Source organism: Procambarus clarkii, chromosome 19, assembly GCF_040958095.1.
Source record: "Procambarus clarkii isolate CNS0578487 chromosome 19, FALCON_Pclarkii_2.0, whole genome shotgun sequence".
Classification (NCBI taxonomy): domain Eukaryota; kingdom Metazoa; phylum Arthropoda; class Malacostraca; order Decapoda; family Cambaridae; genus Procambarus; species Procambarus clarkii.
In genome coordinates this window covers 21540396-21562904 of record NC_091168.1, presented here as the reverse complement: position 1 = coordinate 21562904, position 22509 = coordinate 21540396, and the positions used below count along the sequence as shown (strand labels likewise).

At 38.5% G+C, this 22509-nt stretch overlaps 1 protein-coding gene across 1 annotated transcript in view; it reads left to right on the top strand.

Moving 5' to 3' along the window:
• SWIP (strumpellin and WASH-interacting protein) overlaps positions 1-22509 on the top strand; it is a 28121-nt gene that overhangs the window by 4411 nt on the left and 1201 nt on the right. The window contains exons 5-21 of the mRNA XM_045741239.2: positions 210-434; positions 2226-2327; positions 2643-2786; positions 4357-4542; positions 5087-5185; positions 7278-7511; positions 10108-10263; positions 11610-11783; positions 12735-12854; positions 13105-13270; positions 13705-13859; positions 15396-15575; positions 16164-16274; positions 17807-17936; positions 19069-19286; positions 21199-21379; positions 22241-22341. Coding sequence (XP_045597195.1) covers positions 210-434; positions 2226-2327; positions 2643-2786; positions 4357-4542; positions 5087-5185; positions 7278-7511; positions 10108-10263; positions 11610-11783; positions 12735-12854; positions 13105-13270; positions 13705-13859; positions 15396-15575; positions 16164-16274; positions 17807-17936; positions 19069-19286; positions 21199-21379; positions 22241-22341 — 2682 coding nt within the window. The remainder of the gene's footprint in view (positions 1-209; positions 435-2225; positions 2328-2642; positions 2787-4356; positions 4543-5086; positions 5186-7277; positions 7512-10107; positions 10264-11609; positions 11784-12734; positions 12855-13104; positions 13271-13704; positions 13860-15395; positions 15576-16163; positions 16275-17806; positions 17937-19068; positions 19287-21198; positions 21380-22240; positions 22342-22509) is intronic.

Sequence of the window (22509 nt, the reverse complement as noted above, 5' to 3'; positions counted from 1 at the left end):
ATTACAGTATTTTGATCCCTGTTATCTGGAAAGGCATTTTTTCAGAAAGGCAGTTGTCCGGTTCCCTACACCTATTACTGCTAAGGCCTTATTTCTTACAGAATATAGTCACACTAGATTATGCTGTTGGGTAGTGCTACCACTTACATGTTTAACACAAATAGGTCTTCGAACTTATTGTTGACATTCAGTTACTTTTTTATTTACAGGTTATATATGAGCATTTTGGCTTTCTACTTGGAACCCTTATCACACTGGATGAAATTATAATTAGCAATTCACTGCTTCATGAACATTGGGGAGCATATCGTCGTTTAGTACGCTCTGCAGGGTCTGATCAACAGAGGTTTGGCCACGATAAGGCTAGTTTAGAACCCCTTGAGAAGATGCTGAGTGATGTAGAAAATCTGGTGATGCAAGGAACAATGTTTTTGGTATGTAATCTTGATTTATTGATTTATTAATTTTGGAAATAGTTCCTGATTTCTTTCACAGTAGCAACTCAAATTATGGTTTAAAAAAATTATAATACAAATTTTTTCAATACTACAGCAACATTAAATATTGATGTAAGAATGTGTGGTATTGCAAATTGCATTATGTATTTACAAATTTTTTTTTATAAGGTCTCATTAGATAATATATTTTCTGTGGCTGACGACTTATGCCCCCAAGTTCGGGGTCCCTATAACGAAAACGGGGCATCTGAGTGGGCAACCAACCTAGCGCATTGCAGCAACTTAAGCCAAGCATGCAACACAGATGCCGCCTGTACCTGAATCTCACTGTTTACAGAATGGGTAAATTGGAGCACGAGCAGAGAATACATCTCACAAGACACCAGGTCAAAGGCGTCATTGACCCAACTGGCAACATGATGGAGGCAAAACTGGTGACTGTTACCCTTAAATAAGGGCACAGCAACCTTCAAACTCGCACGAAGTGAGCTGGAACTCGGAAGACGTATCCATCGGTCTACCGAGCCCCGACGGGGTTTTCCAGGGCCCATAGGCTGACTGCTACAGGAAGAACCCAAGAACTAACAGAAGGGAATGAGCTAAGATACTGAACCCCTGTGACATGTACAATCACAGGGGCCTAGAGGAGGGCCACCAAAGTATTGTAAGTGGAACAATAGCCAAACAAGGCGATCCCCTCCAGGCAAAGAAAACAAAAATAAAAGAAAGCCTCGCAAAAGTACGTTTCCAGAAGGTACAGGAACACGGCCCCTGCATTGGTAAGCAAGCTGTGTAGCACCTTGCGCCCTTATCAACTACAATACCACTTCCTACCCAAGGCAACGAAACTCCAGTTGACCTCATGGGTGGGGTAAATCCTGAGCAGCAGGAACCCCTACAGAAGTGGATCCCGAAGACAATATGGAAGGGAACCCTAGCACTCAGGGTTAGTACTTATAGGGCACTTAGGGAAAGCAACCCTAAGCGTATGCATTCCCCAGTACACTAGTTACACCTGGTCACCACACCACAAAATGGCAGAGAACACCAGTAAGGCAAAACAATGCCACGGAAATCGAGGCCAGAGTTGAAGACCGCCTCAGATTGCATCAACCAACGAACTGAGGTGTGAGTAGCCGGCGTGGAAGTCCGGGGCTCCCAGTTCCCACTCCCAGGGAGGGAAGAGCTGCACGGACGAGTGGTGCAGCAGCTGTGCGTGAAGTTTGCTTTGTTTCCTTGGGTGATTGGGGGGAATGGGATTCTGCCTCCAGTTTGATCTTCAGTTGCAATTTTCTTACCAAATGCGGTTTGTTTTCTTATGCCTACATTTCTGGGTACCTATCCCTGGAAGATGGCAGACAAGGAATACCCCCAACCACATGGGGGTTTACTAGAGGACATTGTGCCCTGTGCCTCTCTGAGAAGGCCAGGTTCTGGCTCATGGTCTCTGGTATGCGGAACTCTATTGAGTAATGCCCCAGACTAATATATTGCATATTAGTTCGATAGCTCCAGGGAGGCTCTGGGGCTCACCCAGAAAATTGCGTTTCATTACATTTAATGAATGTAAGGTTTTTTAAGCTGATATGCAGACAAGACCATTATAAACCCAAAAACATTCAGATACTTGTAATGTAACGGAAAACATTATATGTTTTAAATGTTCAGTACTGTTCTGTATTTCATTATGTATGAAGACAATAATGTTTAATTTGTATGTAATTCTTGCTGCTTTTATAACCCTATTATCCTAATATTTTTCTGCAGTCTGTGGTACGACAAACTTATGACTGCGATGGATTAACAGTGACCAGGAATGGAATATTACGAGAGGAAATGATGAATGTTATATTGGGTTGGTGTAGTCAGGTACGTATTCTGAGATAAAATACTTGTTAGATTCACAGTTATAAATAATGTTTATGTTCTTTATGTATATCCACAATCTGTATTCGAGTTAATAAATTTTTATGTATATACAGTACTGGTTAGTGCCTTGTAAATTTGGAATGCCATTACTCCTGGTACCATTGCTATTCTTATAGGACATCTCGTCTGCATTTTTGTATCAATCATATAATGGACAGATTAACCATATTCTTTGCATGAAATAAAAAAATATATTTGTTTATTAATACAAACTGTATTTGAGTGTGATCTTGTATGAAATTGGTTTTATTGCAGCTAGAAGAGGGTGGTAGTGAAGGTTGGTGGTGTGACTGTCAGCCTCAGGTGGTTGGGGTAACTGCTCTAGCTATTCTTCATCAGGTGATCTTCAATACTCAGGACAAGAAACTAGGCAGGACTTTAGTGAACATCTTCAAGAAGGTAAACTGTACAAGTAACATATTTGTAACCCATTATTAAGTTCCGTTTTTTGAGATATTTTATGAGTTGTTATTTAACTTTGTTGTCCAGGTTCCCATGAAGTATTATGAGGATGTGTTTCCTTGCTGACTGAAAATTTAAAGCTGTTTTTTACAGGGCAGTATATCCCATTAGGAACTCCTGGGCTATTTTTTTTCTGAGCTATCACATACAGAAGGGAAGGTGCATGTGTGTGAGGAGTAGAAACAGAGCGCCAAGAAATCCAGCTAAGAAATCTGGGGTAAAATCAATTATTGAACAGGAGAATTATACCCCAATAATATTAATATATTATACTGCATCTCTGGAAAACTTAGAGAGGGATCTAGGAAACTGGGCAGAAAAGATGAACTTTGGGCAAGAGAAAATGCCCAGAAAATGTGAAAACTTTCCCTAGGAAACAAAGACATATCCACGTAAAAACAATAAGATGGACCCAGAAAAATCAGAGACTTTGGGACCCGAGATCTCCTCGGAAAGCCTGGGAAGTACCTTCAAGTAGTCGGATAAACTGACGAAATGAAGTGAGGAAGACGAGAGAACACCAACCAAATGACTGACCAAGGAACAAGGGCATTCATGCAGGGACCCAAGTACAAATACTCAAAAAGCTTGAGAGAAATTGCAGTGTATATACAGTACCTGGAAATAAACAGAGGATGCTCCCTGAGAAACTGAGAAATGTTCATGGAAAAATTCTGGGAACCTCACAAGGGCTTGGGGAACCCAACCCAGGAACCTGAGATAGAGAGTAACCGTCACGACAGTTTGGACACACTACCCATGAAGCTTAGTAAATCCCAAATCTGTAGCAGCCTGAAAACACATCCCAGGCAACCTGCAGAATGAGGACCCACACCTGTGTCATTTGGGTCATCTGGTCAGAGGGGCAGGACTGAAACAGAAGGCACTTGTTAAAATTCATGGGAATAAACAGGATTTTCTAGGTAGCCTGTAAAACATCCCTGAAATGGAATCTGGAAAACCAAGGTGGCCCCTGGACCGTGAATTAGCAAACTCTCCTGGGTGGTTCGAAAAACACCTTGAACAAAAGCCCAGATAATGGCAACTGCCAACAGACTTGAACCCAGGGTACTGGTGAACACACTCTGGGAACTCGCCTGTCATACATTCACTTCACCCTTTTCTAGTACTGTGTTAATTTTTGGCAATATAAGAATGAAAAATAACCTGCTGTTATAAAATCTGTAGAAACTTTCCCTATTTTTATCATGTAACTTATGATTCAATTTGCTTTGCACAAGTTTTTCAAGAATATATCCTTTGTGCAAATTGATGGTCTACTTTTCATTCAAATGTGAGTATACAGTATATTATTTCATTTCATTCACCTGGGCACTAGGAGACTGAAGTCCAGCCTCATGACCGTGAGGCAGAAGCTATACCACTGTACTGTACTGTGAGATGGCAACAATACGAAAGATTTGAAGATATATTCAGATAAAAATGACAAAATTGTACCTAAAATCATTTAGCATTAGAAAGTAAATGTCATATTTTGCCTTTACAGATCCCATGTATTACATTGGTGGGCTCAGTCGTGTGGCTTGGTGAGCGATACATTCCATCTGTAGCTCCTACATTAAGTAGCCTTTATGATCGCAAAACTCAAGATGCACTGCTTAACAACAGGTCCACATATTTGGCAAACAAGACTCAAACTATTGCCAAGGAAGCTCAGACAGTGAATTTGCAGGTGAAAAATCTTAAATATGTTTATCAACATAATCTGCATTTGTTGCATAATCTGCATTTTTTTTTTTTTTTACATTATGTACAGTAGATATACTTTGTGTTTTATGTTTTTTCTGAGCTATTCCACTTGGATGCTCCCTAAGGGAAGATCACTGATGGTCTCATTGGCATAGATCACGACTATCAGAGTACTGTAGTGTCATTCTGCACCTAGGCAGCATGGATGAATTAGGATGTCTGTAAGGTCACACTGGTGTTAGGGAGGCACACAAGAAAAGTTCAGTTCAGCCAATAGAATGTTCACTCATGAGCTTTCAATTTTTCCAAATAACATTTAAAACTTTTGATTTTATGAAACTTTATTTACAAAGTCTTAACCTATATGAATCTCGAACTCAAGTTTTAGCATTGTAACCCAAAAGGAAAGGAAAAAAATTAAATAACAAAATGGCTAATAAAATAAATACATAAGTGTGAGTTTTTATCCTATAAACTATTATTTTTATTATATCAATGTCTTATACAGTATACTGATTTAATGACAGATATGTGGCTGGGCTGTGAACTTAGATGCTGCATCAAAAAAGCATTCAAGTCAAATGAAAAATCAAGACCTTAGCCAGAGAGCCTCCCTGTTGCTACAGGTATGTGTTTTGGTAGATATGAACATAGCCAGAAAGCTGCCCTATTGCTACAGGTATGTGTTTTGATAGATATGAACATAGCATGTGTTTAGATAGATATGAACATGGCCAGAAAGCCTCCCTGTTGCTACAGGTATGTGTTTGACAATTATAAATATATTGTTATGAACGAACATTTTTATTTTAGTCACACTTTTCTCGTTTTGGGACTTCTGGCATTCTCTTTCCTCCTCCGGAACTTTTTTGGTCTAGATAAGTTCTGGAGGAGAACATCTGATCAGGTTTTGGTTTTTCTCTCCACTCCTCATTTTCCTGTTGCCCCTTTGATGTATGATTTTCTTCCTATGGCTTTGTTTTTGTTAGCTTTTGCTTCAAGTTGTCAGATTGGTGAGTTTCATGCTTTTCTTAGCAAGTGTAGGTTTTATCCTTTTGACCTTTGTTCTGGAAGTTATTTTGTCTGCGGCCTTGTTCTTTTCTGGCTTCATGTAAGATGGTTGGCTCCTAGAAGGGTGTGTTGGTTATTGATTCATAGTTTGTTCAGCTGGGGGTGTTTTCTTTATTGTGTCTGATAATGACTATCTGTTGTTCTCTGCGTGCCACCCGGGTTGCCTCGGGTGCCGCATACTTTGTTGGCCCGGTGTCCTTGGGACCTTGCTCCAGGGCTCATTCATCTCACGCTGTCTACAGTGTCATTCTTGCCAACCTGTGATCTACTATGAGGTTCATGAAGTATGTCAGTTTGCGACTTTGTCCACCATTTTCTCAAATGACATTTGGGTTTGGGGATTTTGAAGATCTGACAGGCTTTTGGCAACTTGTTAGCTAATTAAAGTGCTGGGGGGCCCCATTGATCTTGTGTGGTTTTGGGCTGTGTTACCTATTCCTGATCCTCTCCTGAGAATTTGGATGTCTCTTCGCCCCTGGTGGGTTTCCCTAATTTCTTTGTTCTCTGCTGTGATTTTGCTGTAAAGAGCCACTGAGTGGTCCCTTTCAGAAAATCAGCATTGATTTTAATAAACTGAATCATTCTAGAGGATCCTTGATCCTCACAATCGTCTTGAGAATGGTCCAGGACAGACCGAAACGTCGTCGTCCCTTCAACTTCTAGTGTGGTCTGGTCAACATACTTCAGCCACGTTATTGTGACTCATCGCCTGCGATCCTTGATGGCTCTCTGGATCCTCCCTTTCCCTTTCTGGTGTGTCGGTTTGCTTTCTGCTGGTTCTAGACTGAGGCAGTTTGTTGGTTGAAGTTGGAGCTTCTCAGTGCTATCAGCTGATGATGAAAAGCTGCAACTAGAGGGTAAACGACCCTCTAGTTGCAGCTTTACTAGTTGCCTCCTGTACTGCAGGAGTGGTTGCCTTTGTTGTGATTTGCTCTACCTAGGGAGCCTGACAGCTGATTGGACAGCACTTCGGATTCGTAGTCCTAAAGTTCCGGGTTCGATTCCCGGTGGAGGCGGAAACAAATGGGCAGAGTTTTTCACCCTGATGCTCCTGTTATCTAGCAGTAAATAGGTACTTGGTAGTTAGACAGCTGCTACGGGCTGCTTCCTGGGGGTGTGTAACATAAAGGAGGCCTGGTCAAGTACTGGGCCGTGGGGCGCTAAGCCCCGAAATCATCCCAGGATAACTCAAGATACCCTTTCTGAAAGTTAGTTTCTTAATGAGGAGTGATCTGCTGATGCCCTGCTCTCTGTACCTCTTGAGTGGGCAAGGTTTGGCCTCTGGTCTCTAGAAAGCTTTTATTGACTCACAAGGATCTGGTGTATCACTTGATAGGCATGGAGCTGTACAATGCAGCATAGAGGGGAGCCACCAAGGTCTTTCCAGAACGAGGCATTTCATTACATGCAACGGTGTATTTTTTTGACTACAGAATGTTGCTCCCATATTTTATCTGGGTTTGTGCCTCCTCACCCCATAAAAATATATATATTTTAGATATTACACATTCTTTTAAATTAAATTTTTATCAGAATAATAGAGAATTGTTAAATAGATTGCTGTTGATGACAGCAGAAATACTGCAATGAATTTAATATTAGCTTATACATATCACTATTTTCATTAAAATGACAAATTTTTACCAGGGCATGATTTTGGCACACACAATCAAGTATACGATCGAGACTGTTCTCAACCTGCATACTATGCTTGGTCGCCCCATGGGAAAGGCTTGCGCTTTAAGTGTGTGCCGTCTCATAGAGTCTCTGAAAGCCATAGAGAACACCTATCATCGCCATAGCACTCTGCTTGCGGAGTCCCTGCCTCATGTGATGCAGTATCTTACATGTCAGGTGCTCTCCATTGTCAACGCTGCCAAGGTTTGTATTACTAACTCAATTCAAACTGTAACTTCTTAGTTAAGGTTATGTTGTAGCAGTCAACAAAACTTGTGTATGGAATAGCACTTGTACGTAATTACCTAAGTGTAGTTACAGGATGAGTCACGTTCATGATATCCCATCTTACCAGCACTCGTATAATGCTTTGAGACTACAGACAGTTTTGGCCTCCACCACCGTCTCACTTAACTTGTTCCAACCTTCTACCATACTGTTTGTGAAAGGGAATTTTCTAATATTTTTCAATAGCTTTGGTTAGTTAACTCTATGACCTCTTGTTCTTGAAGTTCTCATGAATTTGTTTTATAAATTTTGATGATTCCTATTACTATTTTATATGTAGTGATTATTCACCTATTTTTCTTCTATCTTCTAGCTTTGACATATTAATGCCTCTAACCTCTCCTCATGGCTCTTGTCTTTCACTTTGGGAAGCTATTTAATTGCGTGTCTTTGCACCTTTTTCAGTTGATGTGATATGGGCACCATACAACCACTGCATATTCCAACTGGTCTCACAGAGGCTGTGAGTGATTTCTTCATCCATATATTTAAAATCAATTTTGAAATTGGAAAGTATAGCATAGCTTCTTCACACAATGTTTTTTGTGGTTCTCAGATGACAGTTTTCTATCTGGAACCATCCCTAGATGGCTTTCTTTACCAGAATTCTCTAAAACTTTTTTACATAAATTGTAGCTTGCGTGTGGGCTATATCCTTCTATTCCACATTCCATAATGTGACATTTTATTCACAATAAGTTTCATTTTCCATGTGTTGCTCCATACACTTATTTTGTCCAGGTCTTCTTGAAGGGCATGACAATTGTCTAGGTTTCTTATCTTTCCTAGTATCTTGGCATCATCAGCAAACAAATTCATAAAATTCTGTATTCCTTCTGGTAGATCATTTATGTAGACAGTGAACATCACTGGTGCAAGAACTGAACCCTGTGGTACTCCAATGGTTACATTTGCCTCTAAATTACTGCCATCATTTTTCTGTAAGAGAAAATTTCATCCATATTAGAAGCCTCCCTGTCACTTCTCCAATATATAAATTCATGCAATATATATGGATAGAATATACACCTGTGATATTTTAATGCTTTTTAAATTATTAGGAGTTAAAAGTTGTATATGTAAGAGTCGACATGCCATCAGTATAAATTATTGTACTGTACTTTGTTCCTGTCTATGCACTAGCCCTGGATAAACCATTAAGCACAATAAGCATATACAGAGGAACTCAAGTAAAGAGGGCCCTCCTCATAAAGTATTTGCAGTGCCAGATTTACAATGGACCATGGTGCAGTGTTGCAGCTGAACCACAGCTCATAAAATGGCAGCCCCATAATAAATGAAAATATTAATATTAATATAATTATAGTAAAAGAAAATCCACTAGAGCTGTGATGAGGATTCGAGCCTATGCGCTGGGTATTCCCAGGTGCACGCTCTAAACGACTATGCCACAACATGGTAAAAGAATTGCAAGATAATGTGATTTCTCTGTGTATAATTATAGTATGCTATGTATTTTCAAAGAAAGCAGTGTAATAATAGGAGTTTTGTTTCATATAAATTATGATGTTTATTCATTTGAATATACTGTATATATATAGTAGTTTATGGTTTACTATTGTTTTCATTTTGAATTACATGTACAGTATATGTGAGTACATAATCTTTACAGTGCTTGGGGTGTCTAAAGGTCTTAATCCAGCCCTGCTTTTCACAAGGTCTTTTCATATCTGTTGCTCTGTTGTTGCTCATTTTTTTCATTCAATTTCTTTTTGTATACTGTATTTTCAAACCCAATACTATTTCTTCATAACTGTTGATACTTTCTGATCGTCTCTTCTTGGGTTTTAGGTATAACCGTGCCTCTCGAGAGTTTCTCATATTCAGTCCGTACACTTGATTTGTTCAGTCGATAATTCTTCCTCTGCTGTTCTATGCTTGCCCTACCTTATAGCTTGCTGGGTTCCTGAATTTCACCCTTGAATTCTTGTCCTTTCCTCAATTCTGGGTCCAAGCAGCAATTCATCATTATTTGAGCAGCTTTACTCCAGGAAATGTTCCCTCCAAATGTTCTCTTTAGCCCCAGAGCTGAAGCACTGCCCTTCAGAGCTAAATTTGACTTGCTTGGCACATATGATCATCTTTACCTACATGAAGAAAGGAGCAGAATTTTCCTTCCTCAAAGAGGCAGGGAAGCATGTATGTGGGATTCGAATATCAACTCGCTATTGAGGAAAACCGTTTGAAAACCCTAAAGGGAGTCAATAAACTCAAAATACTCAGAAATTTGTTTATTTATAATTACCAAATAAGACTGAATAATTGAAGCATCGCCTTGCTACCACTCGATGGCAACGTTAACCACTGGAGGCTCGGCAAGGTGACCCTTTCCCCCTGCACTCTCGTCTGACACTTATAACCTAACGAGTATCTGTCTATACTAAAAGTTTCAAGATTAGTTGCTAACTGGAAATAGGATTGTGCATGCACAGGCATTATTAATCTTTTTGGAATTACAAGCTTATTGTACCTGTGCTTTATATTTTTACAGACACGAGTATCCAGTGCACGTCTAGATGGCCAGAGGTTGGATATATTAATGGCACTAACATTGGTGGAGCAGATGCTCTCGGGATCAGGAACAAAAGAACGACGTCTTGTGATTCGTGTCGCTCTTTCTCTTGCCAATCAAGCTAAGGCCCTTAGGGTATGATATACAAGTTATCATGTATTGTAATGGGAAGATAAAATGGGGTTATACAGTATTGTACTGTATTGATTTTTTATAAAATATAAATTAATTACAGTAAATACAGAAAAAGTAATATATAAAAAAAAGTAATTGTATGGCACAATGACAGAATTTCAAACCTTTATAATTCATATAATTGTTGAAATAAGTACTTTATTTAAAGTAAACTAAACTTGTTATTTTGGAATAACATCTCATATTGATTCTGGGCCCCTTGGGTTTAGCAAATCATGTGTGTATGTTGAGCACCAGTAGCATGTTTGAATCATTATATTTTATATAAAATCATCTTGCAAACAAGTATCAATAAGTTGGAAAGGACACAGTTATTGAATATAAATATAAAAATACATACTGTAATTGGATAAAAATCCAGTGTTTTGGGTTTTTATCCAGTTACAGTATGTATTTTTATATTTATATTCTATAACTGTGTCCTTTCCAACTTATTGATACTTGTTTGCAAGATGATTTTATATAAAATAGTGAACTTGATGAAACACCTCTTTCTGGATGCATCCCAGTGGCTCCCTGAAGCTATCTTGCTGGGAGGCAGAGAGCCACCGGGGCTCATCCAGAGAGGCATTTCATTACATTCGGTGCTAAGTTTCTGGGGAAGCCCCAAGTGACTCCCTGGAGCTAACTAACAACAGAGAACAAAAATGGGGTTTACCAGAGAGGAGGAGAGCTGCCATGCTCAAGGATGATGATGATGATAATCCAAGCTGGATGACATGACCCCAAGGCAACACACACAGGTGACTGGGACCAGGAACGTTAACCAAATACTGGGCTGCCAGAACCCTGTTAGAATGCCAAAATCTCCAAACCCAAATATTTGCCCAGGACATGTTGGAGAAGGCTGTGGCCAATGTAGTGTACAGTACTTGTAAACATCATGGTGCTTGAGGATAGACTACAGGCTGGCTAGTATCAAGACTCATAATTAGTATTTATACATGAGATCCAGTAAGTACAGTACAAGGATGTACATAGGTAGAAACACTGAACAGTTAAATGGAATCATACTAGTTCAAAAAAGGTAAAATAATTTAAATAATCTTGTTTACTTTTGTATAGTAGGAAAGATAATATTGACTTAACTAATGTGTAACTATCATAATCTTGATTATGTGTGTCTTGCATGTCTTTCGTATACAATATTAATGGTTTTTTGTCTCATGAACATTGTTCAATACAGTGTTGGTTAATGCTTTCAAATCCTCATAGATAAATTTTGCTTTTAATTATATTTAAGATGTCATATATATTCTAAATTCTGGTACTGTACTTCAACTCAGGATGAAGATATATCGACACTTTTAGTGCTCCTGCGTCGCTTAGATCTGGCATGTGAAGTTCAGTGTCGTGTAAGGGAAGCCACAAACTGTTCAATTCTATATCATCATCGTGTGATCCTGCCTGCATACTTGGAGCACTACTTTCAAAGCTTAGACCACGTACATTGCATACATGTAAGTTTTGAGCTTTTAAATTTAATTCCTGGAACCATCATGTGCCTTTGTAACCTTCTCCACTACCACTCAGAGGAGGAGTGTATGGTGCATAATAAATTGAATAAGCTTCAATTAATGGAATTGATTTTACTTGTGTGCCACAAATGCTTTTATTAGTCACCTTATTAATAAACCTTATTCGTTGTTGGCTCATTGAGGACATAATTTTCTATAATGCACTGAAATGATTTGGAGTAAATACCATAAGCAGGCTTCCAGAACATTTCAGTCATACTATGCTTCCTTATTTATCCAACTAATTTTCTGCTGTATATTTTCACTGTCGTCTTCCCGATGAGAACTCTACCTTGATGTGGGAAGCAATGTGAAGACTCGTAAAATAACATTTCAATTGCCTCCACATATTAGATACTAAAAGAAGTCAGTTTTCCATTTTTTTTTTTTTTTATGATAAAAGTAAGTCAGTTGTTTGACTGTCCTGAGAACCAAGACTACATAGAAAAAATAAGAATGAACTTCTAGGCATAGTCCTATGTTTTTGGGAGGAAGGGAACACACACACACACACACGCCATGTCCACATGTTTGTTGTAAGCACAAAGCGATGCTCACCAGTATAATTGTCGTGGATCAATTTGAAGTATTTGTTCCCTGAAACAAAATAGCATCTAATATTAACAGTGTGAACCTAACCTTGGTAATACTTATCCTTCAGTTCTTTGTCAATCCTAACATATTTGTCGTGTACCTGGTGATTCCGAGGATCAATGTCCCCACGGCTTGGTCTCTGACCAGGCCTCCTGGTTGGTGGTCTGGTCATCCAGGCTGTTTGATGCAGCTGCTTGCCACCTGACATATGAATCACAGCACTATCACTTCCATGCTGACTCAGGGGGTTTGTGTACAGTATTAAATTTACTGTACAGTGTTTGTTTTTTCTTTCTGCAGTTTATGCTAGCAGCAGTGCAGGATTGTGCTCGCCAGCTGGAGAAATGTTGTCACCTTTCACCGTCACACCAATTGTTATACCAGTTTAAGGAGGAGGTCTATGGCTATCTTAAAGACTGTGTAAGTTACATATTTCCTTCAAATTCATTCACTTAAAGTAAGTACAAGCTTATTTTTATATTACCATAATTAATTTTGTCACAGCCAGCATCTTGTAGATGCTACAAGTTTATTTTAACAAATTTGAAGACAATAAATCTCTTTTATACTTGCCAATTACTGTGTTTAATTTATTGTACACTGTATTTGGGTTTTGTAAGAGGAAAACGTACTCTTGTATACTATACATGGGTTGTTTATTCCATTTCAGGTATTGGATAAAACTTGTCAAGCAGTGGAAACAGAATTGAGATTAAGCACTCACTCTCACCTTCAGTTGGATAGTCGAAACCCCTTCCAAACCCCATTAAAGGATATTTCTCCCCTTCTCTGCCTGCAGCCACTCACTTTGCTCAATTCTGTCATATCAGTAAAAGGTATGGAAAGAAAATATATAGATATTTTTTAGTGCAACTTTGACATGGTGGTAGGTGGAATAATAAGTGTTAAAAATCAGGCCATACAGACACCACAGCTCATGTTATGATAATACTAACTCAATGGGCGCATGTTAAGCAAACGTGGTTGGTTCAAGAGTGAATCAACGTCGTTAATGTTAATTCAACGTTATTTGAGCATATTTTCTTCCCACTAGGTAATATACAGTAATAATATTTTATTTACAAAATATACAAAGGAACATGTTACAGTGTAGTTAGTAGGTACAGTAATTGTATATTATATAAAGCCATTAATTATACAGTTTTGGGCATTAACCTTTATGCTGCTATATACAGTATGTTTATAAATATCTTTGAGTACTGTAGTTGTATTTTTCTTAGATTCTTAATGGTATTAATTTTCTTCCAAGATTATGTTGAACAGTATCTGGAGAGGACATTCTATGCTCTGACTGTGGTAGCACCTCATGATTGGAGGACCTATGAGGAGATGCGTAACCTGGCTGTGTCCAAGTACAACCTCTTTGCTGTGCCATCACACTTGCCATCTCACACCTTAGATCAGGTATCATTTCCAAGTGATCATTATTCAGTACTATGTAATTAATTATTTAGTAAAGACTTTTAAATAATTGTCTCGGTCATCATGCAGATGTCAGTCGTATGTAAGCCGAGGACAGGGAAGAGGCAAGGCCACCATGAAGTATAGGAATAATTCCCTGGAACCCTGCCTGCAATCCCAGAGGAAAAAATGTGTGACATGAATAATATGGCCAGGCTGACAGGATGAAGAAGCCAAATTCCAACAATCAATTGACTACAAAACCATGGCACTGGAAAAATAAACTTCAGAAGGAAAAAGAAGCCAAACATGGTGTAAGGAAGGGTCCAAGAAAAGCTGTGCAATAAAGAACCCAACAGTGCAAAACAAACCACAAAATGAAAGGGGTCACAAAAAAGACTGACTCGAAACCCAGGCAGTAAGTACGCAAGAGAAGAGACCTGGCCTCAAAGGATGCGGCAGAGATGTGCCCAATATCATGGTTGATGACCATCTAAAACAGTGGCCAAAGGGATTTGACAAAGGTAGGACACAGGCATTATGGTAACAAAAGGTCATAAATTCAAGCTATAGAAACAAAGATGCTGAAAAAATATTATGAAGTGTCCCTTGCCAAATAGAGATTAATACCCTCAGAGTATTAATTTTTTGCAAAAAATATTCTGAACTACATCATATGTAATAAAAAAAATCTAAGTATAAAAATTGTGCTTATTTTTTTTTGTACCCTTGATTGCAGAAAAAAAATATCAAAAGCATGGGTTTCAAGCATCCAAGATCATTGAAACAGCCAATAAAGCTGATCTAGAATGACACCCCAAGGAGGCAAGATAATGATTGGTTGGCAGCATCAGTCAGATGGGCAGTCACCTTGTACTCTGTGACACTGGAGACAAAGTGGGAACCTTCCATGCAGTTACCATGCCTCAATCCCATGAGGCATGGCAACTACAGTACAAGAAAAAGAAGCACTGTAGTTTGCTTTCTTGAAGCACCTTTGCAAAACACCTAGATCATCACCAGGAGTATTAAGAGATTCGTTGAAGTATAAAAAGACTGCAGATGAGAAGACCTCAGAAAGGGTCTAACATTAGCAAAGAAAATTAAGTACAAGATGAGTAACAAACAAAGGAAAATAATATATAGAAGTCAGACTATAGACTCCCAAATAATGGTAAGTTTAGGCAATATTGGTAGTCTGTTATGAAGGCTGGGGTCAAATGTTTCTGGATGAATAAAGGTCTTCTTTCACCACAGTTATTTAATGAACACTTTAGGCTAATCTAACTTGATTGGTCAAGTTTTTAATTATTGATGTGAACTGATATATGCTTATCAGTACGTAGTCTACATTTTTCAGAATGGGGCATAAGCTGGTCAGATTATCACACTTCAATTTAAATTAATTTGAGTATAGCAAATTTATGGTGTTATTAGTTAGGTAAATTTTACTGTTGGCACTCTTTCTTGGAAATGAATTTTGTCTTGAATATAAATAAGTAAACTCAGAACAGTGTTTCGTGCGTTTATTTCTTACAGGGTGTGGACGTCCTTGAGATCATGCGCAACATTCATGTCTTTGTGCAGCATTATATGTATAACCTGAATCAGCAGTTCTTTGTGGAAGCCACCAGTAATAATAAGCACCTGAGCACAGTCACCATCAAACACATTGCTAACTCAATACGTACACATGGCGCTGGCATCATTAACACAACAGTAAGTTCGTGTGCTAGAAAAGTGTTTTTTTTTTCAACTGATAAAACAAACTTGATCATCTTTGTATAGCAGTGTCATTTTATTTTTTTTTCAGTCTCATTGTATATCAGTGCTTTCATTCATGGAATCACTGGATATTCCCAGTTAGGCATATATATGTAAGTTTAGTTAAGTATAAAAAGGAGCTGCCTAACAAGGACCAGTAGGCCATCTGCAGTTTTCAATTCTTTCTTAGAAAGTGAATTTTTATTTAAATAAAGTTGGTGGTGCATCACAAACTCTTGGGTAGCTTTCTGGTTTCAGTTATCTTAACCTTGTAGGAATTTGATATCATCATTGCTACCTTGGATTTTCCTTCACGTGCTGGAGGTGCAGCCAGAGATGCATTATCCAATCAAGTTGAGCCTGAGGCCAATTTCATAAGACTTTTTTTGTATAGTTCTGTTTAATGTCAAAGTATTTATTATTATTGCTTTGTACCTTTTTTATAAATACTTAATATTGTTGGTTGTGAAAAATCTTCAAGAACCTTGTCCTTATGAGTACCATACACAACAGTTTTAAATTGAACATTTTTGCTTGTGGCAGGTAAATTTCACCTATCAATTTCTACGGCGAAAGTTTCACGTCTTCTCCCAATTTCTGTATGATGAGCATATCAAGTCTCGCCTCCTGAAGGACTTGCAACACTGGAGAGAGGTAATGTCCTAATCTATTTTAGTGCATTGAACTCAAACTCATCTAAATGATGTAAATAAAATGTAAGTCCTAGTTAGAAAATTGTAAAATAAATAATTATCATTTATTTTATTTCCTGTTTTCATGGAGGGTGGAAGAACTTGTCCAGAAAAATAGTAGACAAAATTAAATTTAATAATAATTAAAAAGAATCTGGTTGGGAGTGAATATGAAAAGGTCTTTTCTGATGAAGATCCTATCTGATGATGATAATCATTATGCCAATCACAGGAGGGAGACATTCTGTTTTAATATAACAGTGATCTTTTCAAATACTTAAATCCCTTCCAACCCCTATTTGACATTATAGGGACTATCTAGTATCACCCAATTGAAAAGCAGAGGTGCAGTAGGTAAGCTAAGGGACAATTCTGTCAACATTAAGACAAAGACTCTTCAACTTTCTCCCTCTAAACATAAGGAGCATAACAAACTGATCTCTCATGGTGTTAAAGTAAAATTGATAAACACCTTTAAAGGATACTTGATCAACTGGGGTGTGACTCGTACATCAAGACTGTGAGCAGCTGTATCTAACAGCCTGGTAGACCAGACCACCAAGCAGGAGACCCAGTCCAGGACTGGGTCACGAGGACATTAATCCTCGGAACCAGTGCGAGGTAAACATAATGCAATCAGAGAATGTAACCATGAAACGTAAGCTGATTTTGAAGAAAGTGTTGAGTGTAATGAAACACCATTTTCTAGGGAGTTTCAGTGGCTCTGTTGCCAGCTGAGATAGCTCCATACTGTTAAGTTACATTAGCCCTTGCAAGTAATTAAAAGCCTACCAAGGACTATAGGCCAAAACTTGGCCACCTCAGTGAAATAGAGTACAGGAGATATATGATAACAGTCATGATCTCTCCCCATCTCATTGTGATGCTTTCACTTTCCCTGTCTCGGCATGATGCTTGCACTTTCCCTATCTCGGCACGACGCTCACACTTTCTTTGTTTCATCATGACACTCCCACTTTCCCTGTCTCGGGATGACGGTCACACTTTCTCTGTCTCAGCATGACGGTCACACTTTCCCTTGTCTCGGCATGGCACTTGCACTTCCCCCATCTCAGTGCAATGCTCACACTTATTCGTCTCAGTAGTGCTCATGTTTCCCATCTCAGCACAACATTCGTGCTGAGATAGGAAGAGTCTCAGTGCTTACTGATCAGCTCTTGCTTATGAGCACTTGCCTATCAGCGTTTACCTCTTAGTGCAAACCAATCAATGACTACCTGGGAGTGAGATCTAGTTCTTTATGCCCCCCACCTCCAAGCCATCAGTGTGACACTCCCACTCCCTGTGTGTCAGTGTAACAGAGCAACTCTTGTCTGACTACAGTATTATATCGTGTAACTAATTTCTGTTATTTTTCACAAGTTGTGATTTAACCTCGAATTTTCTACACATAAATTGTTGATCAAATTGAAAACTATAGAATAATAAATTTTAGCTCATATTCTCATATTCATATATTAATTCTCATTCCAGGTCAAAGTCAGCCAAGAGTATTTTCCTTATGACAGAGCACAGAAGTTCAATCGTGGCATCCGCAAGCTTGGATTAACTCCAGATGGGTTATCATATTTGGACCAATTCAGAGGACTTCTTACTCATATTGGTAAATAGAATTAAGCTCTTTACTTTATTATTCTGAAAACATGAAAATGCTTGCTCTTTTAATTTTATTTTAATTACAAAACTTGGCATTGAATTTTGTACGTGCAGTTGTGTGTTGTAATGATGTCAAATTCTTATTTTCTGTGGGAGCCCCTTGTGGCTTCCTGAAGCTGCTAAGTGCTTTTGGGACCTTGCCATATGTAGCATTTCTCTGTATGCTGTTGTGTAGCAAGAGCCTGGCATTTAGTGTGCTTGGAGCTGCATGTACTCAGGACTTCCTTCTCTGGGTGCTTCCTAGTGCTGCTCTTGTTCTGTCAGTTATTTTCTATGGTTTGTTTGGGAGTCACTTCCTTTGAGGTCCTCCCGTGTGAGGTATCACTTGCCTAGGGTGAGTCAGGGGGTCTTGTGGCCCCTCTGTCTTGACCAGGTTGGGAGCAACTTTGGATGGTGGCTTGCATCCTCAACGTTCATGGTGCACCGAGGTCAGCCTTCACAATCGAGTAGCCCAGGCTGTCAGCTTACTTTTAGATCTGCTATAGTGTCTCCAGTGCCAGGGTGTTCTGTTTGGTTTACCCTTTAGGCCCTGGAAATTCCCCACAACTTCGGCGTGGATATGTTCTCTGAACCTATTCTTGCCTTGTGAGGATCTGAGATTGTTCGTCATCTGTACCATGAGGCGACAATCATTTGTTCTGACTCGGCCATGATGCCTGTTGGGTCGGTGACACCTACAACCCCGAGTCTTGTGGGGTCTGTGTTCCCCATGTTATACTTTTATTCGTGCTACAGATGAAGTTTGTGCATATCAAGCAGCAGCCACTTTGCAGATTCATTTTGCTCACCTCCAGTGGTTAGGTTGTGTACCCAATTGGATGTCCCAGAGCTGCCCCAAATTGTATTTAGGGACCCAGAATTGAAGGTGTTGATGACCTCCACCGTGGCTCCATCCGCACCTCTTCTTTTCTCTTCGGATGTGGTTTGCTCCTACTAGTTGAGAGTCATCTCAGCTAGATAACTTCAGGGAGCCACGGGGTTCAACCAGAAAGAGGCATTTAATTACAGTCAATGCTGGGTTTATATTACTTTATTCTGTTTTTTAATAAAAAAAAATTGTAATTTTTTTCATCATTTAGGAAATGCCATGGGTTATGTACGTTTGGTACGTTCTGGGGGACTTCACTGCTCAAGCAATGCAGCACGTTTCATCCCAGACCTTCAAGATGTAGTGAGCTTAGTGCAGTTGTGTGAAGATGCTCATGTTTCTCCAGAAACACTCAAGGCAGCTGAGAACCTGGATTCTGTCATAAATAATCTGACTAGAAATTTTCATGAAGACACAGATTACTTTAAGGTAAATAATTTAGCTTCAAAATACAGTATTCAATTTCATTCATATTTTAAGCATTTTAAAAGTTATATAATGTCTTGGAATATCATAACCATCATAAACAGTCTCCGTGGTGTAGTGGTAAGACACTCGCCTGGCGTTCCGCGAGCGCTATGTCATGGGTTCGTATCCTGGCCAGGGAGGATTTACTGGGCGCAATTCCTTAACTGTAGCCTCTGTTTAACGCAACAGTAAAATGTGTACTTGGATGAAAAAACGATTCTTCGCGGCAGGGGATCGTATTCCAGGGACCTGCCCGAAATGCTACGCGTACTAGTGGCTGTACAAGAATGTAACAACTCTTGTATATATCTTAAAAAAAAAAAAAAAAACCATCCTGGCATATGAAATATATAATTGATGTAGCTGTACAGGTACTGTATGTAGGAAAAAAACACAACTCTTAACTTGTCATGGATTTGTACCTTTTCAAAGAGCAATCCATTGACTAGTTTATATGCTAGTGATGTGTTATTACCAGATATATATTTGTACAAATAAAGTTGCAAGTAAAGTGAGCCAAGGGAGTGAAAATGATTGGTATAACAAAACCATTGTTTTGGCAGAGGGAGGTATGTAGCTAGAAGCTTCATCATTAGTCATTGTTGCATCCTTGATGTGTGGATGAGAAGCTCTCATATGATTCAACCCTCCTAGAATCGAGCAGTTCTCATCAACCAATCAATGAGCAGCTTTGCTCTAAACACTCAAATGAATGGGAATATAGTCTTGTAACCACAGAACTAGGGCAGAGCAGCCAGCAGCAACATCACTTCTTAACTGCCTTGATCCCACCGATCGTGATCAGTCTCTGCCACCACTGGTATTCAACAGCCACACCTTGTCACGATACTGTTGTATGATAAAACCACCACCATTGTAACTATTTATATCATACATATATCTAGTTACCATATTTTGTGTTTATTGTCCAAACCGGTCATCAACATTACACCATGATACGCAGAGAAATCACATTAATGTGATATATCAAAGAAATTCACAGGAGCCTTGATGAGGGTTTGAACCTATACATTGAGTGTTCCCAAACGCGCTCTAGTCAACTGTACCTCGATATGGTACATGATCGTAAATTTTTAATTTGTGTATTGAAGTCCCCATTATTATTGGTTTAAGATAGTTTCCATCATAATTATATTCTCACCAGATTGTAAAAATCTCATATAGTTCACAAATGTCAGATATATGGGAAGCTGCATCCTCTTCAAGTTCAAGTTCAAGTATGTTTATTGAGATAAGCAATAAATACATCTCAAAGGGATAGAGTAGCTTAGGCTATTTCTACCCCCCTTGGCAGCCTGTACAGGATACGAATGCATCCTCTTGTCCCACTTAGTCTGTCATGTGTGAACTATATGAATTATACATTAGGTTCCAGCTTGAATGAAGTGCTTTGCTATACACTACCTCTTCTGCCATACCAGGACTTCTGTTGCATTGTAAACTAATTTTGTGCAACATGTGTTACAATAATTGTTAATACAAATGGTATAACTTTTTTGTAAACAATTTTATATTAAAATTGTTTGGAAAAGTACAGTATTATATATATTGATAACAAATTTAGTGACTTCATTTGGCCAAAATTGTAAGTTTTTAGTAAAGGTGGGTACATTTCAGTAGTTTTACTCTGGTTTTGATTTTTCAAATCAAGGTTCTTATAACAGCATCTTGAGATAATTTCGGGGTTTAGCATCCCTGTGGTCCGGTCCTCAACCAGGCCTCCTTTTTGTTGCACACCCACAGGAAGCAACCCATGGCAGCTGTCTTAATTCCCAGGTACCTATTTACTGCTGCAATAAGTTGATTCCTTTGTAATTTGTTTTATAACAAAAAAAGCTTTGTATTTCAACAGCTTCTGGTGGATGTATTTGCTCCAGCTCTTCGTGACAACAAAAACAGCCACCTTAAAAATTTCTACCTCATCATTCCTCCTATGACAATAAATTTTATTGAACATTCCTTGGTTGCCAAAGATAACATGAGCAAGAAGAATAAGACTGGGGCTGCCTTCACTGATGATGGATTTGCAATGGGTAAGGAATATATTATAAATAACATTTGTGTGTTAAATTGCATTTGACAGTCTCAGTAGAGGGATTTACAGTACTGTACTTCATGGTTTCTATCATGTTTAATTTTTGTCAGTTTTTTAAAGGCATCCTTGCAGTATCTTCATGCTCTCTTCACTAATTCAGATCTTAAAGGGTGGACCCAAGTCCAAGTTACCCAAATTTCCTCATAATTAACAGTTACTGTATATTGTTAAGGAAGCATCCTTGTATGCAGTAATTCTATTTTCTTTATTTGTAGTAAGTTTCAACTTTGTGTAATTAACATTAGTCTTGATCACTACAAAACATTAATTCTGCACATACACTAACCCTGAAATTAGCATACAAATGCTTGGCAAACACTGTTTTTGGCTGCCAGTTCATGAGGCTTCGCTGGTTGAAGGTCTTTGGCTTTCAGGCTGTTCTGTATAAAGTACATGTTGTACGTGACAGCACATGGTTTAACAGCCATTAAAAAGAAAATTGCATTAGTACAAAAATCATTTAAGTTGTCTTCATCTGCCTAATTTTAAGATATGTGCAGCACAAAGACTGGAAGAGTATGTATTGTACAGTAATTGTAGATTTTCAACTAGAACAATAAAGAAAATTGGACATAAATAAAATTTTAAGTAAATATGTCTGGCTTACCATTATTGTGGACCTCAATGAATGTGACATCACATTATTGTTAGTACCATCAAATTTATAGTTTATTACTGTACTCGATGCAAGCATTTTGGTTTGTCAGCTATGTTATTTATTATATACTGTATATCTTCATATAAGTGCATTGAAAACATTAAATTATGTATGTTTAAATTTTTATTGACTTTCTAACAGGACTTGCATACATGCTGAAGGTACTAAATCAGAACTCGGCCTTTGATTCCTTACACTGGTGGTCGGGGGTACGAAGACAGTTCATCAAAGAACGAGAAAAAGTAAGTCCTGCAAATTAATGGATCATGGTCAAAGTGCTGATAAACAAAATGCTCAAATTAAGTGAATACTGTAATGGGATTTTTCTATTGATCAGCACTCAAACCAAAGAGTATTCAGCAATTGTGAAATGTCAACATCCCCCTACACAAGAACTAATGTAGCCTCCC